This window comes from Ascidia mentula, chromosome 3, assembly GCF_947561715.1.
Source record: "Ascidia mentula chromosome 3, kaAscMent1.1, whole genome shotgun sequence".
NCBI classification, from domain to species: domain Eukaryota; kingdom Metazoa; phylum Chordata; class Ascidiacea; order Phlebobranchia; family Ascidiidae; genus Ascidia; species Ascidia mentula.
The window spans coordinates 7,071,949-7,093,759 of record NC_138568.1 but is presented as its reverse complement, the minus strand read 5'-3'; the positions used below and the strand labels follow the sequence as shown (position 1 = coordinate 7,093,759).

At 39.8% G+C, this 21,811-nt stretch overlaps 2 protein-coding genes across 2 annotated transcripts; one reads left to right on the top strand and one right to left on the bottom strand.

Moving 5' to 3' along the window:
• The first annotated feature begins 21 nt into the window (after nucleotides 1-21).
• LOC145896056 (structural maintenance of chromosomes flexible hinge domain-containing protein 1-like) lies at nucleotides 22-19,952 on the top strand. The gene is made up of 43 exons (XM_082984860.1): nucleotides 22-218; nucleotides 377-455; nucleotides 516-680; nucleotides 748-830; nucleotides 938-1,071; nucleotides 1,264-1,408; nucleotides 1,555-1,674; nucleotides 1,747-1,907; nucleotides 1,974-2,067; nucleotides 2,402-2,606; nucleotides 2,774-2,882; nucleotides 3,505-3,604; nucleotides 4,310-4,468; nucleotides 4,752-4,877; nucleotides 5,067-5,180; nucleotides 5,448-5,637; nucleotides 6,141-6,332; nucleotides 6,724-6,862; nucleotides 7,053-7,181; nucleotides 7,703-7,802; nucleotides 8,192-8,330; nucleotides 8,590-8,711; nucleotides 9,088-9,231; nucleotides 9,876-9,999; nucleotides 10,263-10,375; nucleotides 10,563-10,708; nucleotides 11,109-11,313; nucleotides 11,807-11,971; nucleotides 12,319-12,524; nucleotides 13,141-13,298; nucleotides 13,851-13,963; nucleotides 14,156-14,321; nucleotides 14,972-15,081; nucleotides 15,297-15,455; nucleotides 15,799-15,919; nucleotides 16,053-16,207; nucleotides 16,508-16,681; nucleotides 16,872-16,973; nucleotides 17,391-17,589; nucleotides 17,894-17,964; nucleotides 18,176-18,347; nucleotides 18,815-18,973; nucleotides 19,387-19,952. Exons 1-43 carry the CDS (start codon nucleotides 87-89, stop codon nucleotides 19,464-19,466), a joined length of 5,979 nt encoding a protein of 1,992 aa, XP_082840986.1. The 5' UTR covers nucleotides 22-86; the 3' UTR covers nucleotides 19,467-19,952.
• A 377-nt stretch (nucleotides 19,953-20,329) lies between these two features.
• LOC145895258 (protein NKG7-like) lies at nucleotides 20,330-21,811 on the bottom strand. Its single transcript, XM_082984031.1, has 4 exons — nucleotides 21,583-21,811; nucleotides 21,252-21,320; nucleotides 20,858-20,995; nucleotides 20,330-20,550 (listed from the first exon to the last, which is right to left on the bottom strand). The coding sequence occupies exons 1-4, from the start codon at nucleotides 21,803-21,805 to the stop codon at nucleotides 20,330-20,332; spliced, it is 651 nt and encodes a 216-aa protein (XP_082840157.1). The 5' UTR covers nucleotides 21,806-21,811.

Here is a 21,811-nt window from a genome sequence, read left to right as displayed (position 1 = left end):
TTGCTAGTGTGTATGTGCGCGGGAATTGTTTTTGCAGCATTGTGTTGCAAATTAGAACTTTTACTCTCATTTTTGGATGTTGGGCCATGGATAACGATGAGGAAGATGCGTTTGTGTTCGTGTATGACCGCAGAAATAGCAAGGGAGACAGTGACAAACAGAAAATCCATATTGGTGGAGTCTTTTCATTTGATGTTTTTCTGGAAAAAATTAAAAAAGTTAGTATTGCAACCTAATGTGGGGGGATAGCAACAACAATGTATATATCAAAGAAATTTGTAATTGTATCTGTGCAGCTTTGTGATTGCATTCATAAATTAAATTTTTATTGCGTTGTGGTATTTATAAATTATCATCGAAGATTTTTTATGTGCAGAAATTTTCACTAAGATCGAAAGATTCCTTTCTTATTACCACCACTGGGCGGAATGTGGTTTGTGATGATGATACATTTGGTATGTTGTTATTTTGCATGTAAGAAATAGAATGCTATGTACTGTTTGTTCCACTTTCAGTTACACTCATTGAATCTGGTGACACGCTGTATCTCCTCAAATACTTGGACCAGCCATTAGAAACACCTGTTTCAGAAAGGATTGAATTCCAGCCACATTATGACACTTTAATCAAGAGTGGAATATATGAGTATTATGCAAGCGAAGGCCACATCAATCCACTACGTAATATAGACAGATTGCTTTTGATTTTTGATGTCAATATGACACTATGTACTTTTTGTTGTTGTAGCATTTGCCTTTGCTGAGCTCATTGATAATGCGCTTGCCGCCACAGTCAAAAACAAAGGACCCAGATGCATAGAGTTAAGTTTGGTATGTATGAACACTAGAATGCAATGTGTAAATATAAACATCTGTAAAGTTTTAGGAAAAATATTCCAGGATATGTGCTTATTTGTTTTCTTATTGTATGTTACCAGCACATCAATGAGTCAACTGGGAAACATGCATTGTGTGTTTACGACAATGGAGAAGGAATGTCATCAAGACAGCTGAACAACTGGGCCATATACAGATTGTCCAAATTCAATAGAAAAGAAAGGCATGAGAGGGTGTAAGTATAGCTGATATGTGAAACATGCTTTTGTATCAACAAACTTTATTACTATTTCAATACTGTATGTTTTTGATTGTTGGTTAGATTTTTACAAATAGTAGTATATATATCTTAAATTTATGTGATTCACTTAAAGCGTTTACAAAAACCAGTTGACTAGAAAATGTAATAAAAATCCATATGTTTTAGTAATATCATGGGAAATAATGAGGAAGCTGATGAAAGATGTGAAGAAACCTCACAGGAAGAAACTCCTAAATCACTGAACAGCGACATCTCCTGGTTCGGAGTTGGAGGAAAGCAAGCTATCTTTTTCATAGGAAATGCAACAAGGGTGAAAAACTTGAAAATATCACTTCCGCAAAAAAACCTGCATGACATTTTAATGTAGTTGTTAACCTGTTCTGTCCTCTGTCATGTATTCTATTATTTTTAATTAACTAGATAATTTTTATTGCTATTACAATTATTTTTGTGAAGATTATCACCAAGCCTAGAGGATCTTGTGATGTCCATGAGTTTACCATGTCAAAAGATGAATTCCGTCGAAAGGAACGAAATCGTGAAGCCATCTTTGCTGGATACATCAGAAATAGAAAGGTGTTCTGCGCATTTGGAATTTTGATTGTCGTACGTGTCCAGTAATGTGAAACAAAAACTCTTTACTTTCAGCCTGGAGATCTTTCCCACATTCCAAAGCATGACAACATGACCCAAAACTTTATCCTGTCCGAAGGTGAAGAAGCATTTACGCGAGTTATCGTGAGTGGCCTTACACCAACTCACGCTACATTTGTTAAACATGGATTTGAAGTTTGGACTCGGCAACTTGCGTAAGCTCTGCTCTGTGCTGTAATGTGATCTATCCCACTTAATCCAGTATATACATGTTTTTTTAGTCACATTTATCATTACTACATTCATGGACCAGAAGGAAACACAGCATTATCCCGAAAGCGAAAAAATGTTGGTGCTTTGGATGTTAATATCAAGGTGAGTAACTCCAACAAAAACATTGTCAAATAAATGGTAGCACTGTAAAAAACTATTGAAGTATGTGTAAAACATCCATGTGTTCAAATTAAACTCCAGACCTTTGTATTGTTGCTGTAACTACCCCACAGTATATGAATATAATAGACAATTACCTTATGCATTAAACAGTCTATCAAATCAAATAATTTGAGGTATAAATATTTAAATCTAAATTAGGCACCCTTTTATCTAGACATACTTTTATCCCACAAAAATTCTGTAAAAAAAGCATTTTTCAGTGTAAATTAATGTCGATGGATTTTAGGTGAAATTGCAACTTTTTGTATGTTAGGTATCACTCCATGAAGAGGGACACGAGACAATCTCAATAAACCTGCATGACATTGAGGATGACCTGGAGTCAAAGTACATTCGAACTGCATCGAATTCGTTTGAGTTCCGGGCGATAGCTGATGGTGGTGAGGTGGAAGGTATCATTCGATACCATCCTTTTTTGTACGACAGGGAGACATATCCTCTTGACATAACCAGTAGAGGTATGTATTATAAGTCAACTGCCCAGCTGTTTTCTTTGCATCTACTAAAATTGAATCAACTATTGCTTTTTTTGTTTAAAATGTATTCCACTGTTTAATTTGTCAAGCAGGTAAGGTTTGTGCAACATTTTTGCTTTGATGAATTTTGATTTTTTGTTTTTTTTTAGATGACGAAGAAGAAGCATTTGATGCAAGTGAGCTTCCTGCTCGTGGTAGACGACCTATATTTGAGTGCTACTGGAATGGAAGATTGATTCCCTACACATTTATTGATGAGTGAGTTAATTGCCATAATGGCCAAATGTTTAGTTTAGCATAACTTTCCATGGCTTGCATAACTATGCATTGGATGTTTTTCAATAAAGGCTAGCAATAAGCAAACGCATTTGTGGGTTTAACAACAAAAAGATAAACGAAATAGAACCCACACGTTTTTTAAGAACGAATGTTTTTCGCGTAAAAAGACGGAAACAGCCTGCTGCGAAGGCCCTTAATTGGCGATTTCAGCCATCATGCATTGATTGAACGATCAATGATTAATATATGATTTTCAACGTCGCCTAGGAAAGGCCCTCGCAGAAGGGCGATCCTGCCTTATAACGCCAGAGCATATATTGTTTTTGCGTTTTCTGATTACGTTGGTGAAGGTTCTCTCCATAAAACTAAATGCTTCTGGCAAGTTGTGCCCTTGTGCACAGGTGTATCTGGACCAATGTGTACTGAAAGCACCGAGCTCCCGTTGTGGGCCCGGTATGCTCAAGGGCGTGAGTTCAAATTTCACCGGAGGCTGAGTTTTCGTATCTCGCTCGATAGCTTGACTGTTACGCCCGTGATCTTAATGCAGATTATTAATGTTTAATTGGCATCTCATTCCAAGGTGGTTTATTTTGTATTTTAGTTTTGAATGGTGCCGAATGCCGAAGAAACCAACGACAGCTGTTCCGAGTGATTGCTTCTACAGAATATCAGGCTGTCTGTTTACCAACGACAAGTTTCAGGTGTTTATTTGTTGTTGCATGCCCGTAGGCCAAACTTGACTTGTACAAATGCATCCATGGATCAAATCAACAGTGAAATTCTTGAAACCTCTGTTCATTGATATTTAAAATCTATTTACCTCGAGCTGTGATAGATTTACCTCAAGGTACTTCCATAGTTCGTTACAGTCATTTCCGCAAGTGTTTTTTTATTGAATAGTCAAAGACTTTACACTCTCTCTAACCGCTGTGTTGGGAGTTTTGCTAGTCAATCAAGTTAACTTGTAAAGTTGATTGATTGACGCTTACCACGTAGAAAGTGTCGGAAGTTTGCTGTTGATGCGTGTTGTTCCCAAACTTGTCCGTTTTCCCAATAGGTTCATAGGTATTGTACGTTTTGGTTAAAATATGGACCATGTTTCCATGCCGTTTGTGATTACAACAATCCGGCCGAATTTGCACGCTCATTTCCCTAATGGACACCTATAGCGTATTTTTAGATCACGCCTCCAATACAGCATTAAGTATTGCCACGGGTTAATAACTATAATCATTTTAACAACGCAGCAATGTTTCGTGCAATCGCATGATTGTCAGGGTCGCCCCACTGCGCAGGTCCTCACTTGGCGACCCAAGCTATCGTGCTTAGTCTTCGAAGCCTGTAACCCTAGTGAACTAATCGTTAATTTACACTATATCAGATCTAAATCTGTTCAACTGCTTTAGGTGAGCACCAACAAACTGACGTTCATTGATCTCGACTCGAAACTGCGCGACCGCACCACTAACTTTCTGCAAATGATTTTGGGTGAAGAACAGCACGGACCCATGCAGAGGCAGTTCATGGACTGGATGAGAGAATGCCACTCGAAATACGATAAGCAGGTAGAAATTTGGGTGCAAAATACTTGGAGTTGATTCCTTTGAATAGGAAAGCCAAAGCTAATATGCTATTATTAATCAGGTAGAAATTGTCACCATATTTTCGAAGTATAAAATGAAAAAAAAAAGATTTTGTTTGAGACAAAATTGGGTTTGATAGTATGGGCAACTGTCCCATGTCATTGCGTGTCAAGCAAAACAGTTATGTTATGAAGCAACTTTTTGGGGTTGCTGGGCTATATTGAACGTGGCCATTGCGTTGTTAACATTTTCACCTACTACGCAGATCAAGTTCCTGAAGTTTTCGAGTACGATTATGAGGAGCGAACCTGGCTCACGAAAAAGCCAGACACCGTGGACAGTTTACAAAGCTATTGAGTGGAATGGGAAAGTGTTCGGCAAAGGACAAGTGGTAAGGACCCAGAAACACATTTAGTCAGCAAAAATCTATGTCTTTGAAAATGTGTCGAGGAAATGAAGCAGGAATCTTTTATTGAACGTTTCAGTTGGCACTAAAACTTCGCTTCTTTAATAGGTTTATGTTGCAATACTGATAAATAAATTTCATATTGATGCTTGTTTTAATGTATTTTCTGTATAGGTTCGAACACAGCGGACGATTCCAATCATATGTGGCACAATCCGACGTTTCCTTCTTTGCGGTGATTATGACGGTGACGTCTACGCCGTTGGCGGAGAAATGGAAATAATTCAGGTGGTGAAAATGTTTGGATTAGAAGCAAGTTATATTCAGTGCTTATATCTAAGAATTGTGCTTGTTTTGAAATTAATCTAATTTCGGCATCAAAATGCAGCGTCTTTTTTGGTTCCAGTTCTAATATTACATAACTATGCCGAGTGCTTGAACTAAATAAAGAACCACTCTGAAAGTAGAGTTTGAAAATCGTGTTTTCTTTGCACGGGTTAAACAGCCATGCTGAGCCGTTTTTGTAACAAATAAACCCGAGCCATTCTTGCTCAGGAGCCGCATACACTACACAACGAGGTACGGGTTTACCCCCTTTCAAAACTTGACCGCACGGTGTCCACGGCAACCATCAAAGCCACGATCAAAGAAGAGGAGTCCAGGTTGCCGGCATCACTCAGTATAAAGTGGCCAGACGGTAACAAAGTAAGCGAAGGACAATCGAGTCAGGCTGGATTAAGTATCGGTAAGTCTGTGTTGCCATTTTTCCATCAATTATGATTCGTGTTTTGATGGCTGTATTTGGAGGTATCTCGCATTTGCTAGGTGAGTCTCCCGTATACTTCACTGGTAAAGGTGTCTTGCATAAGTTATTTGCATTGTCACGTGACCACCAGTAAAGTCGGAAGCACCTCCATCTTATAGCAGTGATTCCCAACCTTTTTGTGGATGCGTACCACTTGAAGGTAGAACAATTTCGACGCGTACCACCTAGTTGAGTGTTACAAAGTAACCTCGGGGATGAAGTAACAAACATTTTCAGATCACTTACGATTTTTTAAATTTGAACTATATCCGCAAATTACGGAAAGGTGCTCGCGTACCACCTGGAATGCCGTCGCGTACCATTAGTGGTACGCGTACCACCGGTTGGAAAACACTGTTTATAGTAATATATTGTGTTAACATGACAGAGTATTACAGTACACTTCAACTTAATTTATTTGTTATGTTGATTAACTATCACAGGAAAGATGGTTGTTGAGATTCGAGACCACCACGGGGAAATGGTGAGTAAGCTGCCATCTAGTGGTGGAAGTGGGAAACTGCTCGTGGAGCAGAGACTTTTCTTTACTGCTGTCGACTCAGACAGAAATGTTGAACTCTCAAGTCATGTGGCTGCTTCTAGTAAACAACAGTCCTACATGTTTAAACCTATCGGTATGTTGAACAACGGGTGTTGCAACTTCTGTTTTGCAAAAATTATCAAAATATGTGTTATTGTGAGAAAGTAAAGATTGCCAACTGGGCTGAATGGTTATATATGGGTGCCGGATTGCCAAATTTGATTAATTAAAGGCACATTGTAGGTTAGCCGTAAGGCTTGAAATCAGCAAAAAATGAAAAATACCATGTATACTAATTTATTTAAGACTATATGCTTGCTTGTGCACTGCTTTTATAAGAGACTGACTGTTAAACAACTTTATTCGCATGAGCTTTCGCGAGATTGATCTCGCTTCATCAGGTGCAGCTTCATCAGGTTAATTTATTTAAAAACAATAGTTTGTAACTGATATCTATTCATAACACCATTCGTTTTGCTTTTCAGAAAAGTTGAAGGACATTGGTCAATATTCACTGGTGCTCAAGACAGCCTTAACCGAAAGTGGATCGTACGATTTTGCACCCGACTGCACTCTGCCCTCCCTGTCAATCAACTTCCGCATCAGAGAAGCCCCGCCCTACAAGTCAGTCAAAACCACTGTTTCCATGACGCTTTACGTCATAAACTAGTAAACTCAACTCAACTCGTCGTTGTACTGTATTATTCACTACCTTACAAAATATGTGCCTACTTTATAGTGAAGGCGTACTGGAATCAATTGTAAACTATTTTTACGCATAATTACGTAGTGACCACGGACTCTTTTTTAACAGATTTATGGTCGGTATATTGGAGTCGCCTTTAAGAGTTGGAGAAGGTTTTGATATCCCACTTGATATGCAGGACAAGTACGGCCACGCAACTAGGGCTTCCATTGAGGACTGTCCTCTTTTGGAGTCACAGTAAGTCCAAAAAAACTTATATACACATGATGTTGAATGAAAGGTGCTTTAGTAAAGCCAGTTTTGCACTATGACGACCCGAGGTAATAGCAGTAATACAGCAAACACTAATTCTTACCATTGGACGCCCAGAGTAGTTTCTCGGCTGCTATGTTTGTCCAGTACTGTTACCCTTCACGAGTCACAAATTACAAAAAGTGTTTTGAGAGCTGCAGATAGGTGTGCACACTGTTTCAGTCTGTAAGGTCTCATCAGTGCAGCTGTTGACTGTGGAACTGGACACAGATTTCCACTTTTTGGTACCTTCTGGTCAATCGTCGATCCGTTGGGTACCAAACTAGGCACCAATCAACAGAGACGAACCAGTGGAGCGCACTGAGGCCAAACCATTGCTTGGTAGTCGATAGTGCTACCGGCTCGAGTTCACCCAATTCATATATGTGCAAACACCTGTCTGCAGCTCTTAATGATTGTTACAGCTCTGTTGCAAATAAAAAGTGATTTGTTATGAACCTCCACAGAGGCATGGAACTCACTTTTAAAGGTGTTGAAGCGAAAGGAAACTCTCTTATTATAAAAGATGTCTCAGCAGTTGGGGTGGTGGAATCTCAGCACGGAAAGGTAAACATTAACCTGAATTCACCTTGGGTGTTGCAAATTCTTGCTGGCCTCAGTTAGTGAATATAGAGACTGTAATGTTTTGTATAATTTTGAAACGTAATTTTTGAGAAATTTGTTTTGCAAGAAACTGTATTATGAAATAAAATCAACCAATAAAAATCGCATCACCTACTCAATTTGGCCCCAACCAAAATGGACCCATTGACAAAATAAATTTGTCGATAAATTCGTCAGGTCAGCTGTACAAAGACTGAAACGTCGAGTTTACTTAATACTAAACAGTTAAAAAAAAGATGTTGTTTTGTTCAAAGCGACACGTTTACATTAACAACATGCCTGAAAGAATTAGCGGCCTTACGCCAGTTAGACCCAATTTACATTATTTTCAGAACTTCACGATGACCGTGGTGCTGCCTGGACTGGCTCGACCCTCTCAGACCCTTAAAATTCGGTTATTACCCGGACAACCTGACAGTTTGAGGGTGACGTCATTCAGCGACGGATATGAGGAAATCCAAATTGATGAAGGTAAGAAATTGTTGAACGTATTTTGAACATTGGAATTGAATTTTGTGAGCTTTATACAGATGGCCACTGCATCGACCTATAAGGTCTCGACAGTGCTGTTTGGTATGACAGAAAATTCACATTGCGTCCATGCCTGTTGGAATTGATGTTACTTATAAACAAAGCTAAGACCTGTACTTCCATTGCCTTCTGATTGACGACAATGAAAACCATCACATTGACTTGACTTTCGTCTTTAAAAATTTAATGTTGATTGCAGATGATTTCGATGTGCTATCCACGTTGACTTGCGAAAACATGGCCGAAATTTCACTCGGCGTAGAAGTTACCGACGTCGCCGGCAACGTGACGTCACAGCCCAAGCTCAACGTACAGTGCAAGGTATAACTGAAGGCAGCAATTAAGTGAACGTTTTTTGCAGGAAATTTTTAACTGTTTTAACGTATTTGAACCGAAAACAAAGTAGTTTCATGTAATGGCATGATTGGCAGGATCGCCCCACTGCACAGGTCCTTACTTGGCGATCACAGCTATCGTATCGAGATTATTAGTTTTACAGGCTTCGCAGCCCAGCAGGCATTGCAGCCTATTTGGATCAGCCTTTGAACTTAAAGTTAAACTTTTGGCAAAACCGTATTTAGCCTGGCTATATAGTTAATCATGCCTAATATGGGCGTGTTGGGTGTAGAATGTTTTGCCGAACATACAACGCAGTATATTTTTGTTTCCCTCCTAATTCGAAGCGAATTGTTTCCAGTTTACGGACAGAAAGGATTTGTCAACGTTGTCATGCAACTGCTCTCAAACCGGCTGCGGCAACCTTCAGGGAAAAATACGTTTGAAGAAGATTAACAAGGTGCAAGTGGTGAAAGCAAGGGTGGAAGTGCAAGGAATGAAACAAGTAAGTTTTGTACAAACGTAGGCACCTGCATTCTGCTTCAAGACGAAATTGAAAAGTTTTTTTCACAATGGAAAGCAGTTTACAACCAAACAAAATTTGCGACAATCGTAACTCCGAACTTATCTCCAACGTGTTTCAAATGAAAACCGATGACCTCATTGTTCTCACACCAGGGCTGGACACTTGCACGTTAACCCCTTTACGGTGAAACGTATTTGTAATTTCGCGCAATCGAATAAAAAAGTTTGTATCCTAGAAATATATGCATCAAACGTGGTTCTTTCAGGGGGGCCTCTAAAATCCTATTGTGGGCATTCTGCCTCTAATTATTTCAAATGAGTTGGTTTTGTCGGTTGATAATTATCACATTTCTGTGATCTGCAGACAGATGGCCACTGTTTCAACCTATAAGGTCTCATCAGTACATCTTGGTGTGACCATGCGGTCAGAAAAAGACTTCCACTTGGTGGTGACTATACAATCACCGTCATCCGTTGGGTACCAAACTAGGTGCATCCTTACGAAAAGGCCTTATGAGACCTTGTAGATCGAAACAGTGGCCATCTGTCTGCAGCTCACAGAAATCGTATTATTGGCTTCAATTTACTTGTAGATAATTATCACTTGTTACATTGTATGAACAGATCAGGCCGGTTGAGTGCAAGTTTACGGTAAAACCCTCAACAAAAATCCGCTTCATCGAAGTTCTTCACCAAGACGCAACAGCCTCGGAAGACGAAAGTGAACCCAAAAGTAAACTAAAACCAGGTGGGTGAGTTACCTCCATACTGAAGGTCACTTTGAGTTGCCAATGCTACGTTGTTTTGTTGGGCGGTAGCTGCAAAACACTTGGAAAGTGTAGCATTCTGAAAGTTAGGTTTGTAGATTGAGAATGTTGTCAAGGGAACCATTCTAACCGTGCTTATATTGCAACTTTTTCATTTGATTCGCCTGTTTTTTTGTTTCGGTTTTCGGAAAGCTCGTGTTGCCCAAAACGTACTGTTTTTTTTACCCACATAAACTTCCACCAGGTCAGGACATATATTGGGAAGCTGGTGAAAACATGGACAACTTGAGTTTCCAACTTCTCGACGAGGCCAAACGCATTGTCGAAATCACCGAAAAACTCGCGTCCAGCATTAAGGTAAAGGACAAAAATATCGGTTCTTTGGTATTACTCACCCTTTAACTTTACTTTCGTGCTTACTGTTGCAGTCCCACCGAAACGCATATTCAAGCTACATATCTACATCTATGTTTGTGAAAAGCCTGTGTTCAGTTAACGGTGAATGGGAATTGAAATTGATTTTACATAATGTTTTTGTCATTAGGTCAACTGGACAGCTTCTACGTCACTGAACGAACTTGAAAACAACATCCTTCCTCACGTACCAGTGCCCACCAACGTCAGCGACACTAAGTTCTGTCAGGTCACCTACACCGGCGAAAAAACCGTCGAGTTTTCCTTTAACGTGAAGTAAGTAAATTCGAGTCGGTTGGTTTCTTATGTTTTACTTTAAGTTGTGGCAAATATTTTGTTCGTAAAACCTGCGCACGAGCGACGCAGCTATGGCGGAAACGACGTTTTGGATTGTCTTTCCTTAAGCTTTGTCAGTGTCGGTGACGAATATGGTGTATAAAAGTCGTATAACCTCTACGCTATAGCGTTCTGGTGTAGTTATCCGAAACTGGTTGACAACGTACATATAAAGCTAAAGCGCAATTCTCAAAATACAGTTGAATGCAGAAATCACCCATACTTTTGCGTACTAAACAGGATCGCCTTACTGCGAAGGCCTGTACTTGGCAATCTCAGCAATCATATCACTTGTTAAAACCATTCCCCAATATTACCTAACGAAAAGTATTTTGTATAGACCAGTGGCTGGTGAACCGGCTGGTTTAAAAATCACGATCCACGGCAAAAGAGACGTTCGCATCGGAATGGTTCGGCAGGAACCGGTGTCTGTCGCTTTGCTTGACAGCTTTGGAAACCACCTCCATATCAGGCCGGGGCAAATAGACAAAATATCGGTGACCGCTGATGGTTTGGACGAATCGTTAATTTCGAAGTCTGTTGAGGTTTGTCTGTTTTTCTTAGGACGTTCACAAACTTCGCACAGCGATCATTGATCGTTTCATTATGAGCTGGCACGAGCGTTTGTGTTTGCGATAATAAAAAAAACAGACACCATGGCGCAGAGTGTGTGTACGGATACGTCCTTAACGCTGTTGTTCGGATTGGGACTATCTGCTTTTATAATATAATACTTATAATTTGCAATTTCAGTTTAATATACAGATGTTCCTAAGGGCATAAAAATGTAGTTGTATGATGTCCCAAGCCTAATAAGTAAAATAATTTAGCAATTTTTTTGTAAACAGAGTGGGTTTGGATAACACCATATTTACTAATTCCATAAATTTTGTTTTTCATTATGTGTCGGTGTGTATTTCCTTCAGTTCACAAATTCAAACCTTATTGGTGCGTATACAACAACGTTCAAAATTGCCGCTATCTGTTTCTCTTAGCAGTTTACATACCGACCCACAAGTTGTACATCTGATTTTGCAGAACAATAAAGTGGTTATAAGCGATATACAATTCAACGAGGGGCCTCTCGGTTCAAGAGAGTTGACAGCTACGTATGATGATAACATCAAGGAATACGCGGTGCTCCAACTAGTGGCCGGTTCTCCCGTTACTTTGAGAGTGGAAGGTTGGCCTGACGTCGACAAGGTGACAAAATACATCAGCATAAATATGTTGTTAGGTTTATCGAAGGAAAAAGTTTATAAGTTTATGTTTCTATCTAAATTTCTTTGTTAGTTGCTATGCTTTCTTTTGAAGTTGTGGTTATTTTAATCGCCGTTTGCTTTAATCTTAAAACCTTTTTAAAATGTTTTGCCAGTCTTTTGTATGCTGCCACGTGTTATTAAAACTTCCTGGTTATGCAAATCTTTCTAGTCAAATAGTCTCCTAAAAATCTTTGTTCTGGTATTGTTAATTTTAAATTTGTTGGTGTTTCATAGATTAAGGGTTAAATTGTCGCAAGGACAACTCTGACATTGCGTTTGTCACCACAGGCTGTGTCGGTACTGAGTGGAACGAGACTCCAGGACCAACTCTCGGTTCAACTACTAGACGGCTGGGGAAACCCCTCTCCCGAAAGTGGTGTCAAAGTTTTGTTGGGGAAAGACCCTAGTCTGAAACTTTCGCCCGCACCCGGTGTGCTCAAAACTGACGCAGGGGGAAGAGCTGCTTTCCCCAAGTTTTCTGTCTCTGGAAAATGGTACGATGTTGTCATACGTTTGCACTAAACCCCTGTTTGGTTGTTTGAATTAATATTCTTTCGACATGCTTAGTACTTGGTTACTACCATTTGTAGTGTTAAAACTTGCATTTCAATACTTGAACATATTAAATAACATGCAGAGATTTCTTGCATAGATTTTGCCTAAAAAAGCATAAATGAAGCGAAATTACTATTGCAAATGGTATTAACTGTCAATTTGTCACTTGATGTGTTAAAAAATTATGTATTTATCTGCATTTTAAACCAAAAAAACTAAAGTTATTTACCCAATATACACAAGCATATGTTTGCCTGCAACAACGAAAATTGTATATTTCTCGTTTGTGAGCACAACAATTAGAATGAAACTTGTTGTCTTTGATTATTGCTGTTTTTTCTATCTTTTTCAACGAATTTCATTTGAACTGTTCAGCAGAAATAATTTTAATAATTACGAATACTTTGCCTATAATGTTCCGTCAACATAAAATATAATATACTCCAAAACACGTTCAAGCTAATTTCATTTTAAAATACCGCTGTAATCTTCTTTCCTTGGCAATCCATTGATACGCTTATACCTCGTTTATCAAATTCGAATATTTTTACCCAGTGGTGAATACACCCTCCAACCCCGGGTCGTTTACAACCGCCAGGCGATAGAAGGGCCCAAGTTGACTCTGGCAGTTTTGCCGAACACCGAAACGCCCGTATCTGTCAACGTCAACTGCTTGGGTGAAACCACGGTTGAAGTCGGAACGTCTTGGCCAGGTATATATAGAAAATCCGGTTCAGTTTACTGCGATAAATGTATTATACCAGTGATTTTTCCGTTTTTCCAGTGTACTTGTCATAGACCTTGTGGTCAGTTGCTGCTGTGAGAAGAAGTGTTTTGTTTAAATATAAGTATGGCGCCCTTTTGTCCACGCAGTAGGTTTCTTTCTAATCAGTTTATAGACTTAATACTTAACCGTTAATATGTATTGCTTACCGCATTAAAGGCCATCGTGCTTTAAGACAAGGTAAATGGTTTAATTCTTCGGAAAGACCGGATCTTGTCTTCTATAGCAGCAATGCACATTTAAATTGCCACAGCACCTGATAATTCATCAGTTTTTTTTGTAAATTTCCTTTGTGCTTTATAGTCATCAGATTGCTTGTGATTCTGAAGTTTGTGTTATTCCAGTTGGGGAAGATCAGTCGGTCTGTCCGATAACTGTAACTGTAACTATGATTCTGTAATTTCGAATATAAGATTTTTCGCTCTCGCTTAAAACCGTTTTGGGCCAAAAGTTTTTCTGTCAATAATTGTTTTTCTCGCAGATTTTGAGGTGAATGTTCTAAACGAGGAAGGGACGAATGTCACCTGCAACGTCAACATGAGTATGGTCGTGTGGAGGGGGAACCGACCCAAGGACAAATCAATACCATCCAAGGTGAATAAGCAGCCATGCAGTTAATAAGAATTGTTCTTCTGGCACTTAAGTTACGGAAGCGCTATATTTAATGTAGTAATTAGTGGCACACAGATAGGCTTTTTGACAAGAGCTAAACTTTAATCCGAAAAATACTCAAAAAAGGTTCCAAATTTGTGTAAGATGCCATAATATTTTATTTTTTCGTTGTAGGCTGAATGGCATCGCGCTGTTGCGTCCAACGGTTGTTACGTGTTCGCAAGTTTAAAAGCTTTCAACCAAGCAACTGACTGCACGGCAATATTCGGTATCACCCCTTCCACAAGCGCAAAGTCCTTCACCATGTCCAGCGAATGTTTCAAACTTAAGACAGTTCCAGGTAAACGGGATGTTTAATTGCAACGGAACATTCCTCTGATTAGCCATTTTTATTGCATTGGCGAGATGGGAAAAACCCTGCTACATTTGAACTCACAATCCTGAGCATCCCTGTTTGCGCTGTAGCGAATGAGTCACACAGCGGGTGTATTGCCCGTGTCAGTGGTTCTTAAAACTTTTGCACGTGCGACGAACTGGGAAAGATTCACCGCACTTCCGACACACCAATCATAAATCTATCATAACGATTTGTTTCTATGTTTACAGTTTTCGGTCTGACTTAACTTTTTATTTGCCTGCATTTTTCCTACAAATTTTTTATTTAAATTGTTACACGACGCCCTTGGAAGCTCATAATTACGCACTACGGCGTCGCGACGCACTGTAAGAGAACCTCGGGCCTGTGCAGTGGTAAAGAAAAATCGGAGCGCGATCCACGTTATTTTACGTTTGATGACATCCACTAATGTCCATACCGAAGCAACGCAGGACTTTTGCGTGTGTGCAGATCGTTTCTTGGCAATGCGGTACCCGTCCATCCGTATTGTTTTATAAGTTAAAGTTGCATCACAGCCCTGCTTGACATGTCAAGTCCTACCTGTGCTCGTTGTGCTCCCAACTTCATCGCACACACTGTTATATTTGTCATAGGTGAGGCATCTGCAATGACCCCGGCCACAGAGCCTGGAACCCCGACCGTTTCTAACGCCAAACTTTCCATCAATCGCGTTCTAATCAGAAGCCTCGAACTTCAAGTTAAGGTAAACGTTACTAAAAAGTGTTTTTACTCGTACAGAACGTTATATAGGGGGTGCTGTGTATGTTTTTATTTTACAATAATGTATGTCACCCACGCAAATTAAATAATCAGTTACTTGGAAAAAAAACTTCGTAGTGCTAAAAACAATCTACAGCTTTTCAGCAACCATTTAGATCACGTTTTACTCTTTTTAATCCAACTGTGTCGGTTACCCAGGACAGATACGGGAACCCGGTGGGGAAACACCTAAATGGCAACGTGTCCGTCACCATACAACCCTGCGACCAAAGTCTGAAGTCGAGCGAAGTTCCAGCTTTCGAGGGCAATTCTTCGAGGTTAAATGTCGCCCTGAGAAACGGACAAGTCAAACTACAAGTAAGTTGTACCTTGCATTAGCCGGGGTAATATTGTTCACATTTTTTCGTGATTTTTTGATATTACTGTTTATTTGTTGTGTTGGCAAAGCTGTTTAAATGGAGAAGTAACCATTCATTGGCCCATTGTCACATCATTTGCTGTCGCTAGATGACAATACAGTTTAATGAAGAAAAGATACAGTAGATTATCACTACGAGCCAATATTTGTATGTTTTTGACAAGCTATGTATTTAAGCACAAACCAGCTTGCGTTTTGCACAAACATACTAAAACCAGTATGCAAGACTGCTAATTTATTGTCCTCATTTTGATTTCACAATTAAACTCTTTTTTCTCGTAGAACTTGACACTGCAGGAGAACTCACCGGGCAGCGATGGATCTCAGTATATTCTACACTGTGAAATCGTGTCTCCAAACATCAACGTGCAACCTTATATGTTGAAATTTCTCTTCTACAACGGTATGTGCGATTAAAACTATAGTAAAATTATTTCCCCCCTCAAAAGTACATTTCAAATCGAAACACTAATCACTAAAAGTCTGTATTATTGGTACATGTTGAACTACTAAACAAACAATGTTCCCTAATATAGACGCAAAGAAACAAGCCCAGATGAGCTCCCTGATTAGTCAACGAGATAATCTATCTCACGCTATCAGCATATACCAGGAGACGTTCGACGCCCAACTGAGCCTCTTAAAGGAGGTCAAAGACAACTGTCAGACATGTTCAAAGAAACGGGACAAGGTAATTGAATATCCGAGGGTCTCGTATGTAAAATATTCGAATTAGGCTTTGGATGGTGGAAATGTATTTGTTGTGTGGTCTAATGACGAAATGTGGACTTTTTCCAATGTATAAATGTCTTACAACGGTCGATAACTGCGCTATCAGTAAGACAGGGGTATCAAACTGGCAGCCATAGTCTAGCTGATGGGAATTTGACAGTGACTAAATTAAAGACAATCTTAGTACGAAGGGCTGCATGCTAACTTAGTCCCAACTTTTTACGCCCGAACAAACAACCATAACATGTTTATTCGTCAGCTCGTCATAGATTTGTCTCGCACGGGCGTCCCCGTCTCCAAGCTGCCCTCTAGCGACGAAATCGACAACTTCATCGACCTTTACACAACCGAGCGTGACGTCACACTCCAACAACCGAGGAGACAATGCAAATTAGAGGAATATAACGACGTAGGCAACGCTGTGCTTGGCAAGGTAAACAATACAGAGCTTGTTTACGAATTATGTGATTGCCGTTTTTAATATTGTTGGTGAAAGTGTCTGTAAGCTTGGCTGTACGTGAAATTTTAAAGACCCCTTTCTATGTATTTTGAGGTACGCATTGCGTATAGCCTTGAATGGATTGATTGGTTGATTGATTTTCGCTGTAAAAACTACATTCCAGGTCGGGCATCTCGCTTTAGTGGAAAGTGACGACATCGCAAGAGTTCTTTCCTGGCATATGGGCGGCGACATGGACTGTTTGGTCACTATGACAACGCAGAAGGTTTGTTGTTTCAAAATGTTAAGTCTCTACACCAGGTAGCGCCCATCTTAAGGGAGGGATTGTATTTGTAGATTTCAACGAAACAAATTTACGATGAAGGGTAAAATCCATATCAACTACAAATAACATAAAAATATAAGTTTTCCATTATTTGGCGCACGGTAATCGCATTGCCGTTGGACCTTACGCGTAACTTGACAATTGCAACTCCTCAACATGAACTGGTGTTTTTTTTTCTATTATCACTCACTGAATTTAGTCTACCAGGAGGGGCAAACAAAAGAATTTCTCAAAAAATTGCTGCGTTTAAACACCACTGTATATGATCAAAAACTTTACCGGTCACTCCTGAGTACTTCGTATACATTTCCCATCTATAACCATTTCCATTGTTGGGTTATTTCTGGGTTGTTGCAGGCGAAACAGATCCACAACGTAACGGGTGGAACTCAACAACTTCTACCGCTCGACAGCATTTTCAAGCGCAACGTGACAGAATGGAACAAACCACTGCCACATTTACGAGCTGGTATTAAGAGCAAACACGTCAGTGGGAATCCGGTGTACGCCAGAAAGCTGCTCACCTTTCCCAAGGATGAAGACAGCTGCAAATTAGGTGCGAAATTCACTTGCCGCAACCTGTTTTTAAACCGATTAACTTTTAAGATGAATACATCCTTTATCAAGTATACTTGCAACGGTTCTGGGCCGTACAGGCCGTGAAACCAAACATTAGCATGTATTATAGCAATGTGATTTAGTCGAAACCGGACGGACACACCACAGTTTACCCGAAAAACTAAGGGACATTTCCATATTTTGCATGTTATAGAAGCAAAATCTTTGTCAAGAGTGAATTATTTTTCATGCCTTTGCTTGACCTAAAACTGCGACCTTAACCATCTCTTATCGTGTTTCAGTGTTTGGAATGTTGTTGGGAGATGCCCTAATTATGGACGACCTTGATTCAGCCAACGAGTATAGAAAACAGGTGAATGAGTAACGATTGCACGTTTGTGAGCAAAGCTGAGTTTATTTAAGGTTACTCGATCATAAGACTTTGTTTAAAATAAATGCAACCTAGACTTTTGTCAGTAATTGTAAAGTTGTCCAACCCTGTAGTTTTACAAAACATGTTAAGAAGCGCCTTACTTTGTCCACTTTCCATTCAGTCTCAGCGTAACCAGAGTGTTTTGCACCAGGTGGTAAAACAAACCCAGTGTCCGACGATTCTCACCAAGACAGGAGACCGAATTCGTAGCAACGGAAAGTTCGGCGGGCACCAGAACAGGGCGCCCTTTATCGGCCGACTTGGGGGAGCGGTGTTTGGAGCACCGTTGCCCAAAAAATACACACAATGCTGTGAACAGATAGGTCCGGGTACTTTTGTTTGCGCCGATAATGCCGAAGTACTGTAAGCATACTTTATCATTTTTACGCAGTGGTTCCCAAAATTTTCAAGGCGCAAGGAAAAATTACCCCTTTCTTTGATCATATAGTTTGCCGATAATTTGAGAGATTCCATGTAGAATAAAATGACATGCTGAATACACTTCAGATATGCTTCAAATTTTTTTTCAATAACGAAGCAATTATTTTGTAAAATTGGAAATGTCGTCATGCCTAACAGTTTACGAACCACTGCACCGAATCAATATATATCGTCAGATACGAACAATGTAACGAGCACTTATCAATTACCATGAAAAACTAAAGAAAAAGTAAAAAAAAGTAAAATAAAAAAAATGTTTTCTACAAATGTAACTCACGGTTTTGTAAACTTTTAGATCATGCTTCATATGCTATACTGTTTGTCCTATACTTGTACAACCCATTCGCAGAAATGCTGAACGAGTTGAAGTCGTCGCTGGAGGAACTCGAATCCGCGCAGGAGGAACTCGAACTCGTGGAGGAATCGAGCAACACGGACGAGATGAGGATTAAAGAGGGGGAGCTTCGGGAGGCGAAAGAACGCCACAAGGAAGTGGAGAAGAAGATAGGTAAGATGACAGGTTGTCGACAAAAGAAGAGTGCTTGCAACCAGTGTACCGCGGGGAATGATGTGTGACTCTGTGAATGCAGCCTGACAAGCTTTTTTGTTAAGGGCTCTTTATTTTGGGCACTTTTTATGTTACCGCTGTTGGATAATTTGCGAATGTTGGATAATTCGAAAACCACAGACTACTTCTTTTTAAGACGCCAAACCTTTACATATTTGGTTGAGGCGTAAGTAACTTCTTGTGACAGAAAAAAAATGACATTTTAAGTTACATGTAATAACCACATTATCCTTTTCATATACACGTTAAACCCTGGGGCGTCACACTTGTAGCACTACATACTAAAGGTGCAAAGTTGTTAATGTAGTTAACCCGCATAACCCAGTATACTCAACCTTAAACTTCATTTCCAGATCTTTACAAAACCCGCAATCCGGCTCCGCAGCGCCAGCAAATGGACACCGACAAACCGCGCAAGCGCTTGAGAAGATAACTGTGACTTGATAATTCTGCTTTGTAAATCGGAAATTCTTAATTCGTTTTTTTTACCTTTTAGCTTTCGTTTAAATGGTGCTGCGGCCAAACACAAATGCTGCATGTTTTCTTTTCTCTTCGTTTCTATGCTCTGTTTGTGTTTTTGCCTAAAATGCCTTCCGTCGCCATTCATACATCGAACAATATGCGGTGAAATAACATATGGTTCCTATTTTCAGAACGTGCCTCGATCATTTGCCTGTATTTTATCTTAACAGACATAACATGTAGCATAAACCTTTGTTCCTATGAAAGACGCCTTGCAACTTTTATCGTTGTTTTTGTGTGTTAATAACCGTCATATGAACATCGTGTCATAAGACCACAAGAGGTGGTACTTGAAGCGTTAACGGTCGATTACAATTGTTCGTGTCCGTATGTTTTCTATGCGTTTTTAATGGGTTGCGTTTCTTCTTCAACCTAAGGCAGTAAACAAAGCATCTGACTTTAGCTGTACATTTGCAGTCGTTGTTAATGGCAGTTTTATTCATATTAGCTTTACAGTGGCTTTAACAGGGGTCCAATTTGGCTATTCAGTTAGCTTCCTTTGCTTAGTAACGTGACGACCTAGCGACAGTAATTTCTTCGGCAATAACAACAATGCATGGTAAGGGAGAAATTGTTGTTAGATTCGTTGCTGTAAGGTTAACTATACGTGTTTTCGTCTTCCTATCCTTCGCGTCGAGTTGACTGATTGGTCCCAAAACGACAGAAAGTGACAATGCACAGTACGAAGCTGATGTATTTTTAGGAAACACTATTTGCAAAAATCTATACAACTCTGTATTTACAAAACAAGGCAAAGAAACGAATATTTTCTATTCACATAAAGTCGTCCCCGGACTTGAAAGCAGAACCACAACCTTTCGCCGCACCGACCAATATCGAAGCTGTCAGCAGTTGCAATCCCATCGAAGCCCATCCCAAGAAAAACGACCAACCAAACTCTTGCTTTACATTTTCGTGCAACGGTATATTCTGGTCGCCCTGCTGTAGCAGTATTCGTCCGATGAATGTGCACATGCCGATCAGTGTAGAAATGCCTGTGAATGAGTACAAAAGGTAATAATGACTGATCACCTATATATATATATACTACACCAATAATGGAGTCCTTATTCTCAAATACTGCAATGTAAATCATCGTTCAAACCATTTACATATAGGTAACAGATTTGCATAAGTTTCGTGAAACATTACAAAACTAACCCACATCACTAAAAATTACACTCCAAGTATATTACAGCAAAATCAAAATTATTGATTGAGTTTCTTTCACGAAAATGGTGTGGCTCTCAGTACTGGCAAGTAAGTCTATTACTCTCTGTTCAATTCGCTTTGAAAACTTACAAGAAGCATAAAGAAATGCTCCCGCTGTAAGGAGCGGTGTTTGTCGGCGGCAGATGCAACCTGCAAATCCTAATATTCCCGCAGCCAACATCACTCCACACGCCAGCACAATTGCCGTCACGCTGGTCCTCGCAAAGTCTGTGATACAAAAACAAGAATCACTACCTGTTAAATTGAACATCATTTCATAATACTCATAAAGGGGAGTATAAGCGAAACGTTGGTGGAATAAAATTCCGTCAATTTTTTGACTGGAAATGTTAAAAAAATAATATAGATCGACGTTTCGGCATTTTGCACAAACCAAACATTTCAACAAATCTGATGCAGGTTACGCATGAAATAAAGGTTGAAAAATATGAGCACAATATAAAAACTTTTTTGGCTACTATACCTTCAATGCCGTTCGTTTTGAAGTTGTAGTCCAGTACACACTTCTCGCGAAGCAAATCTTCCTGGCGTACTATAAAAGAATGAATTACAAACTTCGTCCGATTGAAAAGTTGGTTTAGAAAAGTGTTTTCCAAACATTTTCCTGCTGTGGGGCAGATTTATGTTCTTAAAAGCTCTTTGTGCAGCAATATCTCGTTAACTTAGCTACACTGATTTTTGTGTTCAAACATATTCTTCGCTCACTAACCCCTGTGGCCCACTCGAAAATTGCACTGAGGCCAATGGCTCAATGGATTAAGAACCGATTTTAGAGTCGTATACAAACAACTCACCAGTGTCTGGAACATTTTCTTCGTAGCAGGTAAGCCACAGACCCATGTGGAATGGATAAAGGAATTCATCCGTGTCGGTAGCGTTAACAGTAATCGTTACTTCTGGCTCATGGCTATGATGGTGAACCATGAACCAAAATTCTGTGCCCGCCGCTACAGCCAGGCATACTAAACCGCATATCCCGAATATTGCGGCAAATGAGAAGCAGCAGGTGGCGGACATGTTGCC